At 44.2% G+C, this 24,696-nt stretch overlaps 1 protein-coding gene across 1 annotated transcript in view; it reads right to left on the reverse strand.

Annotated features, from left to right (window-relative positions):
• GXYLT1 (glucoside xylosyltransferase 1) overlaps positions 1 to 24,696 on the reverse strand; it is a 73,867-nt gene that overhangs the window by 28,389 nt on the left and 20,782 nt on the right. The window contains exons 2-3 of the mRNA XM_024201100.3: positions 20,622 to 20,714; positions 422 to 596 (exon numbers count right to left, since the gene is read on the reverse strand). Of these exons, the coding sequence (XP_024056868.1) occupies positions 422 to 596; positions 20,622 to 20,714 (268 nt within the window). The remainder of the gene's footprint in view (positions 1 to 421; positions 597 to 20,621; positions 20,715 to 24,696) is intronic.

Genomic DNA, 24,696 nt, shown 5'->3' on the forward strand with positions numbered 1-24,696 from the left:
GGACTGGACTCGATGACCTCTCGAGGTCCCTTCCAGTCCTAGAATCTATGAATCTATGAATAAGGAAGGATCCCCAAGTCCCACATTCAAGACTGGGCTCTGGAACACTACCCGTGCTGCCTTTCCCACCTCACCCCCTGGGGTGAAGTGGGCAGGAGACACACACTGCAGCTGGAAAAAAAAAAAATAAGAAAAAGTGACCAAGTGTGCTCACTGATGGAGACAGTGAAGTGGGCCTGAAGTATTGTGCAATGGTCTGACCAACAGAGAATATAAGGACTTCCTAATGTTACACACACACAAACCTGAATCATTGCAACTACATCTAACAGAACAATACCCAGCAGTAGATGTCTAAGAGAAAGCCACACATACCTCCACTAAGCTACAAACTGGTTCAGTGCGTGATTTGGATACTTACTATGCCTTTGAAGCTGTTGTGCAGTTGGCCCTCTGCAAAAATATGAAACTGTAGAGGTTGGATGCTGAAAATAATGGCTGATTTCAACATAGTAACAGTCTCCTCCAGCCTTTCACCACAGGCAACCACTGCTAGATGCATCTTCTCAGCAGGCTGAGTTTTCATAAAATCATATCTAATGAAAAATAGAAAAATTAAATTGGCATTTTCCAAGAACAGATATAAAAAGTTATGTCTTCTTAAGTGCATAATCTGATTAACAAAACATTCTTGTTCTAAATTGAAGTTAGGAAGTAAAAATGGTATTTCTTTAACAAAAGATAACTTGGAACAGGACAGAAAAGATAGTACTGAGTTACATTTTGTCTAGATTAAAGTTTAGTCTGACCTAGCCTCATATCCACAAAATTACACTGCAATACAGATACAAAATGTTAGCAACACTCACAAAAGGAAACATCCACGTTATTGGAAACTTTACATTACTATCCTTCATTTAAATTCACCTACTGAGTAATTCCATCAAAATAAATTACATTAACAGAATATGATTACAGAGTTACAAGTGTCATGAAGTCAAAATGCCACGATTAAGGTTGAGAGCACAACCTTATCTTATGTATATATTTTACAACAAAGTTCTTAGTCATATGCTCATTATATTCCTTTCTCATGGGATCCTACCTAATTTAATGCAGAGGCTGGATAATCTGCAGTAAATGAAGCAGGACTCCAAAGACTGAACGAGGGTAAATATTTATAAGTCATTTAAAAACATTAATTTTCCACAGAGGAAAATTGCTGGATGACTTAAGCAGTTATACAGGGTACAGCTTTTTTCTGTTCTAAGAAGTTACTTTGAAATAAATGCTTCAAACCTGCCTCATTCACTGTGCGCTGGATTAAACAAGAGTCTAGCAGAAAAGCAAGCATATAATAAACCATAACATAATGCATATATACAAGCAGATAGAATTAACATTGGCATTTCCTAACCTGGTAACATTGATTTAGGAAGTGCCTAAAAATAGTATTTTTATAATAAAAGAAATGACATCTACATCTCTAGAGAAGATTCCATAATATGAAACTAGACAGAAAGAGCATATGGGGGTGAAATGCAAGAGAAGCAGAATTATAGGGAGAACGGGCTTTAACTGAAGTGATATTGCAGGAGAGAAGTGGTGGAAGCAGAGAGAAACCCTGACTGGCCACAAGTGGTTCAGAGCACAGATCCTCTCCAACCAGACCTCTTCCAGCTCTCTCTCCCCCAACTTCCACTCAGCACTCCACATCTTACTGAGCAACTACTATCGCCCACCCATGCACCCACTTCCATGCCCCCTCAGGTTCTCCCTATCCCCAACTTGCTTCCATGTTGAACCCATGACCCTACAGCCCTGCTCCTCAATGTGTTTCCCTCCATCCAAATCTTTATTCTTCACCATGCTCCCCTACACCATTTGACTGTTAAGTATCCATTTATATATATGAGTTTAAAAGCTGAATATGGCAGGGAAGTACGGGACATGGGGGAAAGAATGCATCTCCCCACAGACCAGGACAAGAAGCCGGGTTGTACGGACTTGGATTTGGGGGGGTGGGGAGAGGTTGGCAATAAAGGAGATAGATAAGAGATATATTCTTATTTACATAAACTGGAAAACTAATATATAAAAAAATCTGGTCAACTTCAAGTTAAGTCATTCAACAGTCCACCTATTCCCCACTCAGCAGGTCTTTTTCTCAATTTCAGCTACCTCCCATCCATCATCCATAGCCTGTGCATCTCCATCCACATCCTGCATAACCAATATGCAGCTCTGACTATATTTATTGGTCATTAGAGGTCATGTGTTTTAATAATTAACTGTTTAGATGGAGTTAAAGTTGGGAATATGTATAAGTAAGGTTAAAAAAATTACATGGATGTTGTAGTTATCCCGCAATGAAGGAAATTCAGAATTAAGCTTAAATTTACTTTAATGTGTTTGGATTACCTTAGGGAAATGTAGTTAGAGCACCTAAACCTTATTACCACTATGTAGTGAAGCAATGCAATAAACATATGATTAATACATAAACAGTGTTTATCGTGCCAAATTAATCAATTTAATTTAATGACAAATTAGATTTTACCACCACCCCCACTTGACATCACTACAAGCCAGTTTTATAGAACTCTGAAGAGCATTATTCAACCTATGTGTGATGGTTCTTGGGATATCCAGAACTGAGAGTCACCTTGTTACTCCCTGCCTCTAGTGAGAGGAAGTCTCTCTTATGGTAGCTGAGTGTCAGCTCTCTGACCTGTCAGCCTTTCAGTCACTCAAGAGCTCTCCTCTGGGCTTATGCCAGCCTTTCCTTCACCTTGCAGGCTAACAGTAAGGTGCACCCCAACCTCCAAATCCCTTTGAATTGTTCCCATGTGACATCCAGCCCCCGACACTGGCTACTCTCAGAGATTCCAGATCTTCTGCACCCAAAGGTACATTATACCCTGTTTACCAATTTTACCTTAAACCACTGCTCCTGTAAGCCACACAGAAATTTAACTGGAAAAAAAGATAGTGGTGGAAACAAATGGTTGCAATACAAAACAAAATCATAAAAATGCAAAGCTGGCTCTATACTTAACAATTACCTTTCCTATCTTAGTAGATTTCCACCTCCCCACGCCAAAGTTCCAAGCTCACTGGTTTCTCAAGAACCAGGATCCAAACACACAAGCATCCCTTTGTGCCTGGGATTTTCCTCAGTGAATGGATCCAGAGTGCCTCCCCCAGTCTCTGTTATACTGAAAACAGTTTTTTGTTTCTATTCAAAAAGGTGAACCCCTGCCTTGTGGTAGCATTTCTTTTCTACCTTTAAATGGTTTCAACTGTTGTTCTCTCGGTCTCTGATAGTTTTCCACGGACTGTGACAAGGGTAAACAATAGAACCATGCATTCATTACCTCACCGACTGACCTGGGAGGGGTGACAACTCCATTTCACTTGAATGGGTCATCATAAAGACACATTACCTCCTGCTTACTAATTTCTACTCCAACTGCATAAAACATACTTTCAATATAAATACATTATCCCTTAAATATTATCTGTACATACATCTCATAATGATTATGAGTTTTGACAAGTTATGAGTTTTCTATTGATATCTTACATGTTAAAGGATATTCATCCATAAAAAGTAAGACATGTTTGGTGGAGTGAGTTTGTCAGGTCTGAGGTGAGAGCTGTTTGCAAAGAACCGAGGATCCTTTGCGAAGGGTATCTGTGTCACACCATTCTAGAAAAGAAACTTTCAGTTATGAATCAATAGCAAAGAATTACTATTAATCGTACACACAAATTTCTTCAAAATTTAACCTGTGCATAAGATTTCCATGAGTTTTAACTACACAGGAAATTTGAAGAGTGACTTATTCCATTGTTGAGATCATTCAAAACAGCAACAAAAATTCTGACACAATACTAGATTTCTTCAAATGCCCTTTTTTACAATTAATTCAAATTAATTCACACACAAAACCTCAGAAAATTCATTCTCCGGACAAAAAGTGGTGTATCTGCAGGAAAAGACTATTTTTTATATATAACCAAGTAGTTGAATCCTGCACAAAATGCAAAAAAAACCCTCAATTCAACCTTAACTATGGAGCCACAAGTGCCCCCATAATAGAGGGCTGGTGGAAGACTTTCATAAACAATGGGTTTCAGAGTAGCAGCCGTGTTAGTCTGTATCCGCAAGAAGAACAGGAGTACTTGTGGCACCTTAGAGACTAACAAATTTATTAGAGCATAATAAATAATGCATCCGAAGAAGTGGGTTGTAGCCCACGAAAGCTTATGCTCTAATAAATTTGTTAGTCTCTAAGGTGCCACAAGTACTCCTGTTCTTCTTTCATAAACAATGTTCAGCATAGATCAGTACAAAACCAGATGAAGAACTAAGTAAATTAGATATGTTATATTGCAAATGGTGGCTGTGAGATGTTTTTCTGCAATGCTTAACGTTTTGTGAATGGATCATCTGAATTTTGTAGTAATTTTTTTTCATAGCAATTACATAATTATAAGCAAGCGCACTCATGTATTACATTTCTGGCCAGAGTTAAGGCTGCATGCTGGTTAAGAAGAGAGAGGAAGCATATGAATTATGGGTGGTGGAAGGGAGGTAGTTGATATTATGAAAGAACTGCTGAGTAGAATGTAGATGGGGTGTTGAAAGACTTAGCTGCTTAACTGAATGCTCTTTATGGTTTGCACTAGTGGGATATGTAGCCCAGAAACCTTAACTCAAATTTAAGTTCTGTGGCAGAGCTCTGACCTTGTCTCAGTGGGTCCCGCGCTTCCTGTCAGATTACGCTAGCCTCAGAGGCTCACTGTGACCCTCTACGTAGCCCTTTTCATTATAAGCCAGCAAGGAGGTTGGTGAGAGAACTCCCACAGTCTCTGTTGTCCCTACGGGTTTATTCCCGAACAGTTTAGCCTCCTGTCCTGTCAGGGGCCTGTCTTCCCCACCCAGGAGGTGTTTCTGTAGTGGCGAGTTGGGGGGAACCTGGGCCCGCCCTCTACTCCGGATTCCGGCCCAGGGACCCTAATGGTAGCAGCTGTTGGCAGCCAACCTTTCACTGCCAGAGTTGCTACATTTCCCTGGGCCACTTCCCCACAGCTCTCCCGCTTCTCTCTCTCTCTCTCAACGCTTTCTTCACCTTTACCTCAGGGCTCCCTTTCCAGTGGTTGAGGGTGTCTTCATTACCCAGCCCTTCAGCCACACTTCCTCTCCTCTGGCTTCCCTCAGCCTGACTGGAGTGAGCCTTTTTATAGTATCAGAGAGGCCTTAATTAGAGTCACGTGTTCACATTGGCTTAATAGCTTCAACTGACTCTTTGCAGGCTAATTGGAGTCATGTGTCCACCCTAGCCTGGAGCAGCCCGTGCTCTGGTCAGTCAAGGAACAGAAAACTGCTTATCCAGTGGCCAGTATATCTGCCTTCTACTACTCTGCTGTACCCCACTGGCCTGGGTCTATCGCAGTTCTTATTCCCCCTCCCAAGTTTCCCTCCCTCCCCCCAGGGTAACAAAAGAAAAACCCAAAACACCGCTCAGGAATAAATTTTAACCATTCACAAATAATTATTTGACAAAGGAACTATTTTTTTAAATTTTAAACTTTTGACTTAGAATGCTTCCAAACCTATTCTTACTAGCTAACCAACAGAGGACTGTATGCAACATTAAATGTGAACTGAGGTGAAAAGTATCTAGAGGCCCTGTGAAGACAACTAAACTACTGATTCCACTAGAGCAAATCAAAATTCACTGTATATAATCTCACCATAGTGTTTGACACCATACATAACATCTGATTAAAGGATCTCTCAAGGGTTCTCAAACTTTATTTAAAAGCCATATTTCATTAGACATTTGTAAAGCATCTCCCATTCATGACTGAGCACCCCCTGCCACCCTCATTCCACCATACAGACCTGGTCCCTTCCCATTTGTGATCTCAGAACTGGAGGGACAGGACAAATGCCTATTGGGGGAGCTGATATATGTTTCTTCCACCACAATATCTTGCAGAGGCCAGAACAGGACCTGGAGAAGGGGCTTAAGCAGCCACCACAGTGCACAAGATCAGGCCAGCCCCCTGGAAAGAAGGTATGAACAGATCTCCTCTCCCTGCCTTCCAGCAATTGTGGGTTCTGGCAGAATCACCCAGCCCACCAGAGGGTCAGGAGCATGTGCACCAGCCTCTGGGGAGCACAGGGCATCAAGCACCAGCCAATGAGGAACAGAAACAGGAACTGCCAGGATGCCCCTTCCCAGCTTGGAGCCTGCTCCCGCTCCACCACCACAAGTGTCAGTTGCTCCCCTAGCTCCACCTCCTATCCATCCCCCTGCCCCAGCACATAATTAGCTGTAGCTGCTACAGAAATTACATACATGGGAAAATAGCATTAGAAATATATTTTAGATGCATAAATTCAATTGTTTTGATGAAGTTTGTCAGCAATAAATACAGAGGAAAACACAAAGAATCTGTCTACGGTATTATCCATTCTCACCAATCCTCCAAAAATGAGAGCTACATTTCAAAATGAAAAATAATATGCTATTTAGTGCTTAATCTTTAATCCAGTCTATGCCATTAAGACATGTATTTAATTAAAGACAGTTACGCACAAAGTTATCAAAAACTGCTTTGCAAACATGTTAACTTTTTACAATCAGGCCAAAACACATTAATATGTACAGTTCCAAGTCCTATAAAATGAAATAAAATGTTACTCATAATAAAAAGAATTCATACTAAAAGAACTGGTGAACTTCTAGCCTTTAAAACAACTGATCTCTACCCTGTCCTGCTCTGCTTTAAATCATGCTTTTTGCTTAATTAAAGTGGTGATAAAAACTTCTAAATCCTAAAATCTTCTAAATCCTAAAATTTTCACCAATAAAGCTTTAATGTTAATTAAGCTTAATAACTGGGTGTGGACCATGCTTTTTCTCAAGAAGAGAGAGTTCTTATTATGAGATTCAAGGGATGATAACATCCAGCAACTCAGGAATAGAGCTGGATAAAATATTTCAGATGAAACTTTTCCCTGAAATCTGCAGATTTGGAAAGAGAAACATTTCCAAGAATGTCTGTCAATTTTGCAAATTGTTTCAGTCAAAATGCAAAAAGAAAGCATTTCCAAAATATCAAACTGAACCATTTTGACATCATCAAAACAAAACATTGTTTTCAAGCTACATTCAAAAGGGGATTTAGGCACTATTCACATAACCATTCCCTTTATCCACTCTTTTATACTCAATATCCAGGGCACTTACCTGGAATGTGAGAGACCCAGATTTGAATCCCTGCTCTAGTTCAGGGACTTGAACCCAGGCCTTCCCTTTCCCAGGCGAGTGACCTACCTAACCACTAGGTATATTCTGGTATGGGTCTCTTTTATCCTGTCCTGTTGAAACTGTACCACTTTGTATCAAATACTTGAATGGTCACTGGTCCAGAAAGAGTAAGAACGACACTATTCCCTTGATGGATAAGGGTAGATATAGATAGCTTGGGTTGTCATTTAGCAAGTTCTGTACCACAGACACTCTAGTTGTCTGCCAAAGAACCACAATGACCTGCATGGACAGAGCAAAGACAGATGTACATTATACATAGGGATGTTGGGATGTTATGTTAATTGAATACATATGCTCTTTCCACAAGTCTTTTCATCCATGTCAAGTATCCCACAACACTTTGAAAAGCTGAAGTCAGCTTTGCCATTTGAAAATAGGAAATTTGTCTAAGCAAAGATGCATGAATACTTTGTACCAAGTACAATGTTGACCAATATATGCTTGGCTATTGTATACATCAATATGTATTATTCACACCACATATGTTAATATGCATTAGACACGCAGTATTAATATAATATTATATTGCATACATATTTCTAGGAGTTACATGGCCTGAATTGGCCTATGTCTTTCTATAATTCTGGTCACTTATGCTAAGTCAGCTTTGGCATTAGAAAATAAGAAATGTATCAAACCAAAAATATATTAATGATCATCTGGACCCATGGAAAAGAAGCCCTTGAGGAATTCCACCATGATTTCAATAATTTCCATCCCACCATCAACCTCAGCCTAGATCAATCCACACAAGCGGTCCATTTCCTGGACATTACTGTGCTAATAAGCGATGGTCACATAAATACCACCCTATACCGGAAACCTACTGACCGCTACACTTACCTACATGCCTCCAGCTTCCATCCAGGACACACCACACGATCCATTGTCTACAGCCAAGCTCTAAGATATAACCGCATTTGCTCCAATCCCTCAGATAGAGACAAGCACCTACAAGATCTCTATCAAGCATTCTTAAAACTACAATACCCTCCTGCTGAAGTGAAAAAACAGATTGACAGAGCCAGATGAGTACCCAGAAGTCACCTCCTACAAGACAGGCCCAACAAAGAAAATAACAGAACACCACTAGCTGTCACCTTCAGCCCCCAACTAAAACCTCTCCAGCGCATCATCAGAGATCTACAACCTATCCTGAAAGATGATCCTTTACTCTCACAGATCTTGGGAGACAGACCTGTCCTCGCTTACAGACAACCCCCCAACCTAAAGCAAATACTCACCAGCAACCACACATCACTGAACAAAAACACTGACCCAGGAACCTATCCTTGTAACAAAGCCCGATGCCAACTCTGTCCACATATCTATTCAAGTGACGTCATCATAGGGTCTAATCACATCAGCCATACCATCAGGGGCTCGTTCACCTGCACATCTACCAATGTGATATATGCCATCATGTGCCAGCAATGCCCCTCTGCCATGTACATTGGCCAAACCAGACAGTCTCTACGCAAAAGAATTAATGGACACAAATCTGACATCAGGAATCATAATACTCAAAAAACAGTGGGAGAACACTTTAACCTGTCTGGTCATTCAATGACAGACCTCCGGGTGGCTATCTTCCAACAGAAAAACTTCAAAAACAGACTCCAACGAGAGACTGCTGAGCTGGAATTGATATGCAAACGAGACACAATCAACTCAGGATTGAATAAGGACTGGGAATGGCTGAGCCATTACAAACATTGAATCTATCTCCCCTCGTAAGTATTCTCACACTTCTTAACAAACTGTCTGTACTGAGCTATCTTGATTATCACTTCAAAAGTTTTTTTCTCTTACTTAATTGGCCTCTCAGAGTTGGTAAGACAACTCCCACCTGTTCATGCTCTCTGTATGTGTGTATATATATCACCTCAATATATGTTTCACTCTATATGCATCCGAAGAAGTGGGCTGTAGCCCACGAAAGCTTATGCTCTAATAAATTTGTTAGTCTCTAAGGTGCCACAAGTACTCCTGTTCTTTTTACTATTATAAATGTTTTCTAAGAAAAGAAAACTGGATTGGCCCAGAGCCCATGTAAATGAGCTTGACATAGCTACAAAATTTGGATCCAGCCACACTGGGTCACATGTTTTGGGACTATCCCAAGACATAATCCGTTTGATTAAAAGTAGATAGGAGGATTAATAGGATTAAAAATTACTTCCCAGATCTGTATTTTGGGATATATCCCATCATCCTGGAAACTCTCCAGTTCCCAGAAAGCTTGGTTCTCTATAGTATTGCTTATAACCAAACGACTTGCTTAGATGAAAGAGCACATTGCCCCCAGGGATGGAAGTTTGTCACAGCAACTCACCTAATCTAGCAACTAAAGAACAGGTAATGTTTCAGAGACGACACCACAGACAAATTTGAAAAGATTGAATCTAATTTTTTTTTTAGAAACCTTTCATTAATTCCTACCAGACAGAAGAGATGTTCTCTCCCTTTCCCTTCCTACCCCCACTTTGTCTCCTTCCCCTCCTCCCTCTCATTCCCTTATCTTTTGATCTCGGGTCTATTGTTCTCCCCTTATTTGGGGGGAAATTTTTTGATCAAATATAAATAAAAACCTGTGTCCAGTCTTGCACACTTCAAGACAGCAGGTTTTGGGGGAAAATGCATTGTGTTGCTCTAGAACAGGGGTAGGCAACCTGCGGCACGTGAGCTGATTTTCAGTAGCACTCACACTGCCCCCTCCGGCCACCGGTCCGGGGGCCTCTGCATTTTAATTTAATTTTAAATGAAGCTTCTTAAACATTTTAAAATCCTTATTTACTTTACATACAACAATAGTTTAGTTATATATTATAGACTTATAGAAAGAGACCTTCTAAAAACATTAAAATGTATTACTGGCACATGAAACCTTAAATTAGAGTGAATAAATGAAGACTCGGCACACCACTTCTGAAAGGTTGCCGACCCCTGCTCTAGAATAAGCTCTATGATATAGACATTACGTTAACAGGATTTGAACAAAGTCCTGTCCAGCCCTCTGTGGCCAAGAACGATTGCTGTGACAGGGGTCTTGACAGAGGGAAGGGAAGAGGCAGACAGTAATATATGCTCTAAGGTTGCTGACAACTGCAGAAGGGTATTCAAAGCTTAAAAGTGTTGGAACTAAAACCAAAAAAAAAAGGTTACTCACCCTGTGAGGTAGCAGATTCTCCGAGATGGTGTCTCTGTGGGTGCTCCGCTTCCAGTTTTGGTGCATCACTGTGGCTTTGATCAGAGAATTTCAGTAGCAGTGCTTGTCTAGGTCACTCTCCGTGCCTCAGACTCCCGTCAGTTCCTACTCCATCACCAAGTCCATAGATTAAACTCTGAAATAAAGGGGGGAAAGAGTGGGTAATAGAGCACCCACAGGACACCATCTTGAAGAACTTCAGTTACTGCACAGGGTGAGTAACCTTCTCTTCTTCAAAGAGTGTCTCTGTGGGTGCCCCATTTCAGGTGACTGTTGAGCAGTGCCCCTCAGTAGATGGAAGGGGCTTCGGAGTTGCATGGGTGATAGTGATAGTACAGTAAGTTCTACCAATGCATCTGATCTTGATCTATCACATAGTGTTTTGTAAACATGTATGTGGATGCCGGGGTGGCTACTTTACATAGGTTCATGATAGGTATATTGTTGAGAAAAGCTACTGAGGTTGATAATGACCTGGTAGATTGGGTTCTGATGCATCCAGAAATCCATTTGGACAGTCTCTGCTTGTAAATAGTGGAACCTTCAGATCATACTGAAGTTGAAATAAAAAGTCTCTGACTTTCTGAAGGTCTTGGTTATCTCAAGGTAGAATGCTAGTGTGTCGGATGTCCAAGGTATGTAATATTCAGTCCTGTTTGCTCCTATGAGGTTTGGGGAAGAATGAGGGAAGATGGATTGGTTGGTTCAAGTGGAAAGAGGCGGGTATTTTAGGTAAAAATTCAGGGTGAAATCTTAAGGTGACGTTATCTTTGAAAAAGATGGTATATGGTGGGTGCGCCATGAGGGCTCCTAACTCTCCCACTCATCAGGCGGACGTGATAGCCACTAAGAATGCCACCTTCGTTGACAGATGTGTTAGAGAGCATGTTGCTAATGGTTTGAATGGGGCCAGGTAAGGCAGTCGTAGCACCAAGTTCAAGTCCCAAGATGGGCTAGGTACTTGTATTTCAGGGTAGACATTTCTGATACCCCTAAGAAAGTGTTTGGTGGTAGAATGAGCAAATATCAATATCCTGTCCACCTTGTGGCAAAAAGCAGTAATAGTGGTGAGGTGTATTCCAAGCAAGCTACGGAACAGGCTGGAGTTCTTTAGTTCTAGCATGTATTCTAAAATCATTGGCAAGGGGGCAGTAATAGGTCGGGTTCATTTGTTTTGACACCAGATGGCAAATCTCTTCCATTTATGCAGGTAAGTATTCCGTGTGGTTGTCCTCCTACTGTTTCCTAATATGTCTTTCACCTGTGCAGAGCAGGTCAGTTTGTGATGCTGGAGCCATGCTCTCAGGTGAAGTCTCTACAGGTTTAGATGGTAAACCTGTCCGGCATCTTGCAAGAGAAGATTCAGCAAGAGTGTGCAGTGCACATACCGCCATCCTCAATAGGTATGCTTTCCAAGTTTGTCTGGGCCACGTGAGGGCTATCAGGATGACTTTGGACTTGTCGTCTCTTATTTTGTGTAGTACCCACAATAGCAGTGGGATTGGTGGAAACACGTACAGCAGAAACGTATCCCAGTTGAAGAGAAAGGGAATCCAACCCTGCTCTTGAGCAGAATTGCAGACATTTGCAATTCTGGGAGGTCGCAAAGAGGTCTATGGATGGGTGACACCAATGTTTCAATATGCTCTGCACGACCGTGTTGTTTAGCTCTCACTTCTGGTCCTGACAGAATTCCCTGCTCAATGTATCCGCTGTGGTGTTTTGACATCTTGGAAGATACGAGGCTGACATTTTGACCAGTTCCATAGTTTCATGACTTCAGTGCATAGGGAGTGTGACCTTTCCCCTCCCTTTCAGTTTATATAAATCATGCAGGCAGTGTTGTCCATCATTACTCATATAGTCTCGTTCCTGATCAATGGCAGGAAGTGCAAGCATGCATTGCAAATTGCGCACAGTTCCAGGAGATTTATGTGCAACAGTGTCTTGGTGGGAGACCACCTACCCTGAATTGTGTGGTGCTGTATATAGGCTCCCCAGCCTATCAAGGAGGCATCCGTTGTGAGAATCATTGAAGGTGGAGTCTGTGTGAAAGGGACTCCCACGCACACATTGTTGGGCTGTGTTCACCAATGTAGCAAGTCTTTGACTTTGAGCGGCATTACGAGGCATTTGTTTAGGCTGTGTTTGTATGGTATGTAGACGGTTCTTCGCCAGTCCTGAAGGCAGCATATGTGAAGATGCGTGTCACGTACCCTAAGTTCCCTGTAAGCTGCACGGCCTCGCAGCAGCCGATTTAGCGTCGTGCAGGTGCTCAGGGAACCTGCCCGGGAACACCCCTCCCCCAGCCCCAACCTAGCCCGGCCTTCAATCTGCCATGGCCGGGGCAGCCCTGACTATGCCACAGCCCAGACTTGCCGTGGCCAGGGCACCCCTATCCCGGCCAGAACCCAGCCGTGCCTGGGGCAGCCCAGACCTGTCGCGGGGTGCCCCTTCCTGAACCCAGCCCTGGCCGGACCTGCGGAAGCCAGAGGAGGGGCAACGGACCTGTGGCCCCAGCCCCAGAGCTGCCGCGGTGGGGAGAGGTGCCTCTCCCCCGCAGCCCAGATGCTGTTGGGGGGAGTCCTCATGCCCTGCCGTAGCCCCGGAGCACCCTGCTCCACCCCAAACCCCTCATCCCCAGCCCCACTTCAGAACCCATGGGAATCAAGACTGAGGGGAAAAACAACTGAGGAGAGTTGGCAGTTTTTCCAGAGGGACACTATTAAGGGCCCAAAAGCAAGCTATTCCGCTGAGTAGGAAAGATAGGAAATGTGGCAAAAGACAACCTTGGCTTAACCACGAGATCTTGCATGATCTAAAAAATAAAAAAGGAGTCATATAAAAATGGAAACTAGGACAGATTACAAAGGATGAATATAGGCAAACAACACAGGAATGCAGGGGCAAGATTAGAAAGGCAAAGGCACAAAATGAGCTCAAACTAGCTACAGGAATAAAGGGAAACAAGACGACTTTTTATCAATACATTAGAAGCAAGAAGAAGATCAAAGACAGGGTAAGCCCACTGCTCAGTGAAGAGGGAGAAACAGTAACAGGAAACTTGGAAATGGCAGAGATGCTTAATGACTTCTTGGTTTCGGTCTTCACCAAGAAGTCTGAAGGAATGCCTAACATAGTGAATGCTAATGGGAAGGGGGTAGGTTTAGCAGATAAAATAAAAAAAAGAACAAGTTAAAAATCACTTAGAAAAGTTAAGATGCCTGCAAGTCAACAGGGCCTGATGAAATGCATCCTAGAATACTCAAGGAGCTAATAGAGGAGGTATCTGAGCCTCTAGCTATTATCTTTGGAAAATCATGGGCGACGGGAGAGATTCCAGAAGACTGGAAAAGGGTAAATATAGTGCCCATCTATAAAAAGGGAAATAAAAACAACCCAGGAAACTACAGACCAGTTAGTTTAACTTCTGTGCCAGGGAAGATAATGGAGCAAGTAATTAAGGAAATCATCTGCAAACACTTGGAAGGTGGTAAGGTGATAGGGAATAGACAGCATGGATTTGTAAAGAACAAATCGTGTCAAACCCATCTGATAGCTTTCTTTGATAGGATAACGAGTCTTGTGGATAAGGGAGAAGCTGTGGATGTGGTATACCTAGACTTTAGTAAGGCATTTGATATGGTCTCACATGATATTCTTATCGATAAACTAGGCAAATACAATTTAGATGGAGCTACTATAAGGTGGGTTCATAACTGGCTGGATAACCGTACTCAGAGAGTTGTTATTAATGGTTCCCAATCCTGCTGGAAAGGCATAACAAGTGGGGTTCCGCAGGGGTCTGTTTTGGGACCGGCTCTGTTCAATATCTTCATTAACGACTTAGATATTGGCATAGAAAGTACGCTTATTAAGTTTGCAGATGATACCAAACTGGGAAGGATTGCAACTGCTTTGGAGGACAGGGTCATAATTCAAAATGATCTGGACAAATTGGAGAAATGGTCTGAGGTAAACAGGATGAAGTTTAACAAAGACAAATGCAAAGTGCTCCACTTAGGAAGGAAAAATCAGTTTCACACATACAGAATGGGAAGAGACTGTCTAGGAAGGAGTACGGCAGAAAGGGATCTAGGGATTATAGTGGACCACAAGCTAAATATGAGTCAACAGTGTGATGTTGTTGCAAAAAAAGCAAACATGATTCTGGGATGTATTAACAGGTGTGTTGTGAGTAAGACACGAGAAGTCATTCTTCCGCTCTACTCTGCGCTGGTTAGGCCTCAACTGGAGTATTGTGTCCAGTTCTGGGCACCGCATTTCAAGAAAGATGTGGAGAAATTGGAGAGGGTCCAGAGAAGAACAACAAGAATGATTAAAGGTCTTGCGAACATGACCTATGAGGGAAGGCTGAAAGAATTGGGTTTGTTTTGTTTGGAAAAGAGAAGACTGAGGCCTGGTCTACACTAACACCCCAATTCGATCTAAGGTACGCAACTTCAGCTACGTGAATAACGTAGCTGAAGTCGACATACCTTAGTTCGAATTTACCGCGGTTCAGACGCGGTCCACACGCGGCAGGCAGGCTCCCCCGTCGACTCCGCGGTACTCCTCTCGCTGAGGTGGAGTACCGCAGTCGACGGCGAGCACTTCCTGGTTCGAATTATCGCGTCCAGACCAGACGCGATAAATCGAACCCGGAAGTTCGATTGCCAGCCGTCGAACTACCGCGGTAGTGTAGACATACCCTGAGAGGGGACATGATAGCAGTTTTCAGATATCTAAAAGGGTGTCATAAGGAGGAGGGAGAAAACTTGTTCACCTTAGCCTCTAAGGATAGAACAAGAAGCAATGGGCTTAAACTGCAGCAAGGGGGGTTTAGGTTGAACATTAGGAAAAAGTTCCTAACTGTCAGGGTGGTTAAACACTGGAATAAATTGCCTAGGGAGGTTGTGGAATCTCCATCTCTGGAGATATTTAACAGTAGGTTAGATAATTGTCTATCCAGGATGGTCTAGACAGTATTTGGTCCTGCCATGAGGGCAGGGGACTGGACTCGATGACCTCTCGAGGTCCCTTCCAGTCCTAGAATCTATGACTCTAAACCCACACCCACAGCTGGAGCCCTCCCCCACCCCAACCCTCTTCCCCAGCCCTGAGCCCCTCATTCCCAGCCCCACCCCAGAGCCCACACCCCCATCCAGAGTTCTCACACCCCTGCACCCCAACTCTCTGCCCCAGCCCTGAGCCCCCTCCCACACTCCGAACCCCTCTGCCCCACCCCCACCACATGAATTTTGTTATGTGCACCGATATCCAGGTGATGTGTCACACATCACTTCCATATTGGTGCATATAACAAAATTCATTCCACACATGGGTGGGAAAAATTAGAGGGAACACTGGTCATACCATGAATGTGCTTGCTGCCATCTGGCCTAATAGTTGGAGGCAGATCTGTGCCGATATCTGTGGGCTGTTCAGTACGGTATCCGATTGACTATAGGGAGGAATCTGGTCAGTGGTAATGACGCTTTGGCCTCTTTTGCATCGAGATTCTTCCTGATGAAGTCCAGTTTCTGCACGGATGTCAGCGTTGATTTTTGTACATCGAGTTGTAGTCCCAGCTGCAAAAAGAGGATGCTTGTCATGTGTATAGTGTCTATGGCATCTGCTCAGGTGGGTGCTTCTAAAAGGCAATCGTCCAGATAGGGAAAAATTGCCACTCCCTATTTGTGGAGGTGTGCCACCACTGCGTGAGCACTTTGGAAAACACCTGAGCCGCTGTCGAAAGGCCAAAGAGCAGAACCTTGTATTAATAATGTTCTGTCCCCAGAATAAACGTGAGGAATCTCCTGTGTACAGAATGTATGGTTCCATGAAAAAAGGCATCTTGGAGGTCAAGGGCTGAAAACCAGTCCCTCCCCCTTCCAGTGCTGTTATTATTGTTGCTAATGTGTCCATCCTGAACCACTGGACCCTTATGAAGTTGTTGAGTTCTCTGAGATATAAAATAGGCCTTCATCCTCTGTTCTTTTTCTGGGCTAAGAAGTAGTGGGAGTAAAAACCATTCCCTCTGTGCTGTGATAGTACCTGTTCCATGGTGCCCAAATGTAGGAGGTGGTTTACTTCTTTCTGTACAAGGTGTTTGTGAAAGGGGTCCCTGAAGAGGGACGGAGAGATGAATGGTATCATATAGCCTGAATGGATTATTTCCAGAACCCAGTTGTCTGTGGTGATGGATTGCCACGCTGGTTATAAAGGGGTCAACCGGTATCCAACACGGGGGATGGTTAGTGATGGGGTCAGCACTGAAGAATGTGGGAGATCTTTCTGGCCCTCAACCAGACCCTCAAAATTGTTGTTTTGCAGAGGGCTGGTGGGATGTTGATGACTAAGTTGGGAGATTGGCGATGCTTTGGCGGCCTCTATCTTTGCCTTTGTATGTCATCGTGTCTCTTTTGTGAGGTGTACAGGACAGACCTTGTACGTTGAGTGGGATAGAATTTACCATTTTCTTTTTGACGCAGGTGTGTATACACCCAGGGAGCAAAGCATCACCCTTGAGTCTTTCATGGTATGAAAAGACTCATCGGTTTTTGCCGCAAACAGCTTCTGGCCATAAAACGGGTGGTCCTCCATGGTGGACTGTACCTCCTTTGGGAAGCTGGACAGGTGGAGCCACAAAGCCCGGCATAAAACTATGGCAGTGGCCTTGGAGCATGCCGCTGTATCAGACACATCTAAAGATGCCTGTAAGGCAGTTCCAGATAGGAGCTGGCCCTCCAAAATGATGGACTTAAATTGGTCTCTTTTGTCTTCCGGTAGGATGTCAATAAATTCTGCAAGCTTGGAATAATTTGTGTGGCCGTATTTCTCCATTAGAACAGCGTAATTGACAATCCGGAATTGAAGAGTGGCGGATTAATAGGCCTTGTGGCCAAAGAGATCTAAGTGTTTCCACTCTGTCGTACGGGGTGGATCTGGGTTGTTGTCTGCTTCGTTGGATGACAGCATCAACCATTAGGGAATTTGGTGTGGGTGAGAAAATAAGAAGTCCAGTCCTTCAGAGGGAATGTAGTACTACCCTCTTGGGGGTGGGCAGTATCGTAGCCAGGATCTGAGGTATGTTTTTGACCGGCTCCATGAGTACATCATTTATAGGAAGCACAATTTTTGATGAGGAAAATGTCCAGCAATTTGTGCTGGAACACTGGGACCTCCTCTCAAGAGATCTCTAGGGTATCAGCCATTCTTTTAAAGAGTTCTTGAAAAAAGTTTAAAATAGACTGCCGCTGTGGGTGGCAGTGGCATTATGGTCTCGTCTGGGGACAAGGAAGAATGTTTGCTAGTGGTGTTGTGTCCTGGTCCCAGGCCGCCTCCTGTTCTTCAAAGCTTTCCTCAGGGAACTCTGAAAGTGCAGTAACTGAGGATGGTGGGGGAGATCTAAGTCTATCCCTGTATGGGTTCTGGGGTACTGTTTCCTGTATGTTCCCCAGGGGTCCCAGTAGGGCCACTGAGTGGAGAATGGCATAGGCGGTGGCATCCTTGGGGGACTATACCAGGTCTCGGTGTCAGCCCTGTGATGAGCTTTAGGCTGCACAGGGAGACCCAACACTTCAGTAGATTGAATGGAAGAGGAATGGTGAGATGAGAATGCACCCTCCCCCTCAGTATCTTCTTCCTTGCTAGAGAATGGAGGGGCCAAAGGTGAAGTAGGCTGACATGGTGCTGTGTGTGCCAGAGAAACACTGTTGCCAAAGAGAGGTGATTCCGGCATTGAGACATGCAGGTCCACATGATGTAGGAAAAGGTGCGGTGCCGATGGTTTCGGTACCGAGGTAATCGGTGCAGATGGCGCTGTTGTAGTCATGGCTTTTGGTGCCTGCATTGGAGCACTCTGCGCTACTAGGTCAGAAGGTGGCATAACCTCTCAGTGCCGTAACCTTTAGGAGGCTCTGTCGGTGCCATAATGGAGGAAATAGGTTTCTGTTTGCTCCTCAACTCCGAACCTGCCTGCTAAGGGTCACTGGCTTTAATGGTACATGTGGTACCGGAGGATCCCACTGCCTTGGAAGTACTCAGGCATGGTGTGGTTGGTACTGAGAATGAGGAGCAGGCCGGAGAGGAGAAGTCAAAGCCCTTTTTGTCACTACCTTTTTGGTGAAGGGGGCGAAGTCACCGGAAGCCGTTGTCCAGGGCAGGTCTTCAGATCTGGATAGGATGCTGGGTGCAGACTTTTCCATTAATAGAAGTTTGAGACATAGGTCTCTGTCCTTTCTGGTGCGAGGCTTTAGTGCAGTGAGAGCACTCTGAGGAACGTCTCCCCCACTAGGCACCGGACACACACAGTGCTCGTCAGAGACGGGGATTGCCTCTCAGCAGGAAAGGCAGTGCTTGAAGCCCAGTGAACAAGGCATGGCTCAAGATATAGCAGTTCAACCCTAACGGTGAACACTAACTAAGCTAAGGGGTAGTCATATGGAGAAAAAAGAAAATACACAGGGAGAAAGGGAAAAGTAAGCCCAACTAAAGACTTCTCTAACTTATTTTAAACACTAAGTATAGCTATCAGTCCTAACACTGCTGGGAGTGCCGTCTCAGGTCAAGGACGGTTGAGAAAGAACTGAGGGGGGTCTGGTCGCACGGCACTAGATAGGCACCGACAAGGGTGCAAGACGGGGAGAGCGGATGCACACCCAAACACTGCTGCTGAAATTCTCCAATCAAAGGTGCTGGGACACACCAACACCTGAAGTGGAGCATCTATAGGGACACTCCTCGAAGCCCACAAGGTTTGCCCAGAAATGGTCTGCTTATTTATTGGTTCCGCTTCATGGTTTCATAACCCATTATCTTGCTATGCTTACATAAAATATTTTCTTTTTACAAATATTAAACCTAACAAAAAATGTAAAGTTACTGAAAATGAAGACCATTAATATACTTTTGTTTTATTTTCTCAGAGATAGTCAGATATCTTTGTGCAGTGTATCTATAAGACGACCTAATCAGATTTTAACAGAAGACAAGTAACTTGCCATATTAAATGTACACATAAAAGCACTGTGTTGCTTGGGGACCATGTCTGTGTCGAATAGTTCTGAAGCATGCCAGACGTGCAATGTTACTTTTCCGACAAACTATTTGCATCATTTGAAAACAAATGTGCATTACAGCTGTAATATGTGTAAACTACTCATTAAAGATGAAACTTTGAGGTCATGCTAACACTTCAATGTACTGTACAACTATTGTTTCAGGTTACTTGTGGCATGCTGTAAAGTAGTAAGCTCAGAATTGTTTGGCAAGTGCTCTCAGCTAGACATGAGATCCTAGGGGAAAAAAGTTAATAAGAAACTCCTAGTTTCAAATAATAAATCTGAGCACTGGAAATGAGCAACTGCAAAATGTGTACTTGTTCTATCTATACTGAATTAATCTGCAGGTTTACAGCTCACTGCAACAAATCTTATCAGCTTGTTAAAAATGGTGACCCACAAATAGTTTTTCATTATGTTAGGCTAGAAGAATGGTAAGTGTCTCAGTTAGAAAAAAATAATGTTGAATATTAGCATTTGATAGACATGCCTGGTCTGTTAAATATGAGTAAATAGAGATTTCACTCAATTTAATAAAATCACTAGAAATGATGTCAGTGTTCTAATGAAACTCATTCAGTAATATCATAGCACCCGGTTAAACAGAGAGCTAATGACTATATTCCTGCATGTCTCTTGAAACAAAAGCTCACTGTTTTAAAAATTATTCTTTTGTTTTTTATATTTACATGGCAAGGATTTGTAAGCCTGTTAATAATTCCTAAATAAGTAGTAATAAAAAGAAAAGAAATAATGCAATAAAGAAAATTTGTTAAATATTCTCTGGATTTCTTCTTGATATTTAATTTCTCAGGATAAAAGATAATGCACAAAGTGTCATTAAGGGGGCATACAAGTCCAGTTTATGAAGACAATTGCACTATGAGCACAAGAAAACACATCTGAAGTAATTTTTAAAGTGTGCTTAATTTGCCAGTTTTTATATAACTGATACTAGCTGCCAGTAATAAGTTTCTATTTAATATTAGAGCCTACCTAAAAGCAGCTTCCCAAAAGCAGTTCATTCCACAAACATCAGAGGGCAGCATCCAATAGGAATTCCAGTAAGATATAGACAAATTCTTACACCTAACAGGATAAGACAGAAATAACAATCCTATAAGAAAGTTACTGGTTTTACATCAAAATGAAATGTATTATTTTCAGCTCAAACATCAGAACTATTATTCCGTGGTATAGCAGTTCCATAAAGAACACTAGCTTATATTGTATCAAGGCTTAGATAATAAACCAGATACCTACTAGCCCAAACACTAAACATACTAGCTAGAGCAGTGGTCCCCAAGCTTTTTACCTTGCGCCCCTCTTATCCCTGTCTGTGCCCCTCCACCGCCCCCCCCCCGGAGCGGGGGACGCAGACAGGGGTAAGGGGGTCAATGCTGGGGCTTCAGCTGGGGGCAGGTGCAGAGCTCCAGGCACTGGGCCGGCAGCCTGGAGCAGAGCCTCAGGTGCAGGGCTGCAGCTGGGACCCCTGGTGGGGGGACTGGCAACTGGGGCCAGGACCAGGAGTGGAGCACGGTGGCACTCTCTCCCTGCCCCCTGTGGGGGCTGTCCCAAGCCCAGCCATGCCCTGCCTGGAATATTTCTTTGTTCCCCCCTAAGGGGGCACACCCCACACATTGGGGACCCCATAGAGGTACATCTATAAGAGTATTGGGCACCATCAGCAATGTCCAAGAGCAATTCTATTATGAGAAGCCCCGTCCTCACTCTTGCTCTCCCTTTCCCCCACCCCACCATTACCTCCAAATGCCAGGAAGGGAAAGAAGGCTGGGCTTTTTACCAGCCTTCTGCCCTAGACTCTTCTTGGGTCTCTCTTTGGATATTAGCCTGTAGTTAATAGGCATCATACTTTTGAAATGCTTCACCTCTAAAGGCTGGCAAGGAGGAGCGGTCTGTCTTTTCACCCCACCTTTAATATTTCCTACTCTTGTGAGGAGGGAGGATTTCTATAACTGCATATGTCCTCTCCACATGCACATACTATTTACTGAATTTTTCTCCCTGGTACTATTTCCAGTGCTTGCTTCTACTGTTCCTCGGTTCTTTTTAAAGCAAAAAAGCATGAAATTGACATTTTCATTGCTGCCCACAGAGTTTTCAGTAACAGCAGTGAAACTGACCAGTCTAATTTCATTCTGCTTACCAAAGCTGTGACCAGCAGAATTGTTTGCTATGGATAAGTGAGGAATATAATACATAGGTTTAATAGTACTTTTTGCAACCCCAAGAACTAGATTTTTTTTTTTAAATGAAAACTTAAACGTTGCAGAAATTGATGATATAGGTCCCCTCACGGTCCAGAGCAAGCTTTTAATTTGCCATGGGCAAGTGGCAAACCACTATCTACATTACAGGGATATTTTTATTAGAATCAGAGGGTACCTTGTAAATACTGGTTCTCTTGTGACCCAAGGAGCAAGGTGAACTTCCATTTAAGTATTCTCAGGAATTTTCTTTTTCTAAGGCCTTATCTAGTCTAGAAAAATAAATGCTTTCTATACAAAAAACCTGTTCGCTAAACTAACAGGCTTCAAAGCCCTAGTGTAGCTGGGGCCACTAGTATTTCACCATAACATTTTTTAACAGGTTGAAGAGCTAGCATATAAGTGTTTTTTCTTCTAGACAGCCTAAATCAGTCCTAAATTAGAATAGCTTTTTAAATGTCATCTTTTTTAAAAGACATTTTGTCTGTTTAAATGTTATTCCCGTCCATCCAAAAACCTTAATTTAATATTGGACTAACATGTCTACACAAAGTTATTTTCATAGACGATGGTAAGATATGACGTGGCAGAACCTTATTTCTTTGTAGTCACATTTACACTGATGTGCAGTGTCATAACCACCATCCTTGGCAAGTTTTCCTCCTTCATATTAATGACATGTGCAATAATGACCTCTACTAGATTAAGAACTGAAATAGCAGGTTCTATTGCTGCCCTACCTACTTTTACACAGTATTAGGCAAGTAATGACTAGGGAAAGCTTTTTAAATGCATGTTCAAAGGCCCATGTGAGCAAACCAACCTCAAAATTTCACTTAAACACATTTAAAAATGATAAATTTGAGGATTCTAAAGTGCAGATATACTCTGAAGTGACCTCCTATGCCCCATTTTCCCAGGGCCACAACTAGGATTGGGCAAGATGAGCAGCTGCCTAGGACACAGAGCTGGCAGGGGCACAAAAATGGGGCAGTGCAGGATTGAGCCCAGCGGCATCAGGCCCTCCGCCCCCCCCCCCCCCCCCAGGATTGGGCTCAATACCACTGGCTGGAGTCCAAGGCCATAGTTTGAGGTGGGGTGTGGTGTGGCATTGCCCCTCCCCCTAAATAGAGACCTGGGCCAGGAGTGGATGGCATGAAGCTGCTTCTCCTGACAATGGTACCGCTGCAGCTGGATGCCATCTCCTGAATCCTAGTGCCTTCTACATGTGCTGAGCTCCCTATTTGGCCTCCATCCTGTTTTCTGTACAACCGTGAGTGCCCACAGGGGGAAGAAGCAGGGCAAGGGAGGCAGGGTGTAACCCTAGGGGTTGCAATATTCTCAGTCTTGCTTTCCGGAGCTGGCAGGAATGAGTCCACGCTTCCAGCAGTCACCGGTCCCCAGTTCCTGGGCTGGGCACTGGGCTCAGATGGCTGAGTTCAGAGCTCAGGCTGTGTGACTGCGAGCCCAGCAGCCATGGGGCTGGGGCAGGGCAGCAAAGGAGAGCAAGGGGCTGTTCGGCTCTATGCACAGGGAGTAGAGGAGAGTGACCCGGCTGCAATGGCAGGTCCCCAGATGGCAACCGGGGTGTGACCAGGCTGCTGAGAGGCAGGTGCCCAAGGGGCATGAGTACTGCAGCGAGAACCTTGGGGAGCATCTCATGGCAGCCAGACTCCACGGGCAGGGACTGGCTCCAGGAGGTGTCACACGTCAGCACCAAGCTCCTTCATGGCGGAGGCAAGAGTGTGTCAGGGGCACAGCTTGGAGCTGTGCTGCCCGCCCTGCCTGGGGAGTGGCCGGCCGTGCAGAAGAGCACAGAGAACCACGGGCCCAAGCGGCTCCCACCAGTTTCCCAGCTGCTGGCTCATGGCAGGAGGTGACTGTTTTCTAACTGGGGGGTGGGGGGGTCCATCCCCCTAGGGAGGCACATCCTGCAGTTTAAAAACCTCTCAGCTAAATGGGAGGCAGAAATCTGGGGAGAGGGCACATGACACCATGTCATCCCCCCCACATAAACACATTGCCTCTAGAGGGCGCAAATATGATTGCTCACCCCAGGTGCTAAAATGCTTAGCTACAGCCCTAAGTTTTCCTAACTGGAATGTGGTGGTAATAATACCTACCCTCCTTTGAGCTCTATGGATGAAGAGCACTTTGGGAGAAGGGACGGGGGGAGAGAAAGTATGTTTTTGTGTAAGTGTAAAACAAGCAGCGAGCAGCGGCACCCAGGAGCCGGCAAACAGGGCTGCTAACAGGGGAGTTTAAGTGGGAGTGAGTCTCATTGGAGGAGAAGGTATCTGTACTTGCGTCTGTCTTTGTAGTGCTTGCATGTGTAGAGCCCAGTAGGGGCAGTGTGCTGGGAGGGCTGCTGAGCCCAGAGCCTTGATTAGGGGGCGGGGCTTGGCTGATTAGGGGGCCTATAAAAGAGGCCTCCCAGCCAAGCAGCGGCACAAGCAGCGAGCAGAGGCACCCAGGAGCCGGCACCCAGGGCTGCTAACAGGGGAGTTTAAGTGGGAGTTGGAAGGGGAGGCAGGAGGGTTCGGTGGGGCGTGTGCTTTGCGTTCCCAGAAGCAGCAGGCAGAGACCATAGCAGCCATGAGCCAAGCAGCGGGGGACACTATGCAGATGATTGCATGCAGCAGCTGTGGTATGTACATGGTCCTCGCTGGGGAGCCTGAACAAAGGTATGTGTGCATGAAATGCCGCCTAATAGACCTGCTAGAGGAAAAGATTAGAGGGCTCCAGATGCAGGTAGATACTATGGTGGAGTTTAGAAGGGGATTCGAGCAGCTAATGGAGCAGAAGCTGGGTGTGGCAGAAGGGGAATGCTCAGGGGTGCAGGT

This window comes from Terrapene carolina, unplaced genomic scaffold, assembly GCF_002925995.2.
Source record: "Terrapene carolina triunguis isolate 2854851 unplaced genomic scaffold, T_m_triunguis-2.0 Scaffold68, whole genome shotgun sequence".
NCBI lineage: Eukaryota > Metazoa > Chordata > Testudines > Emydidae > Terrapene > Terrapene triunguis.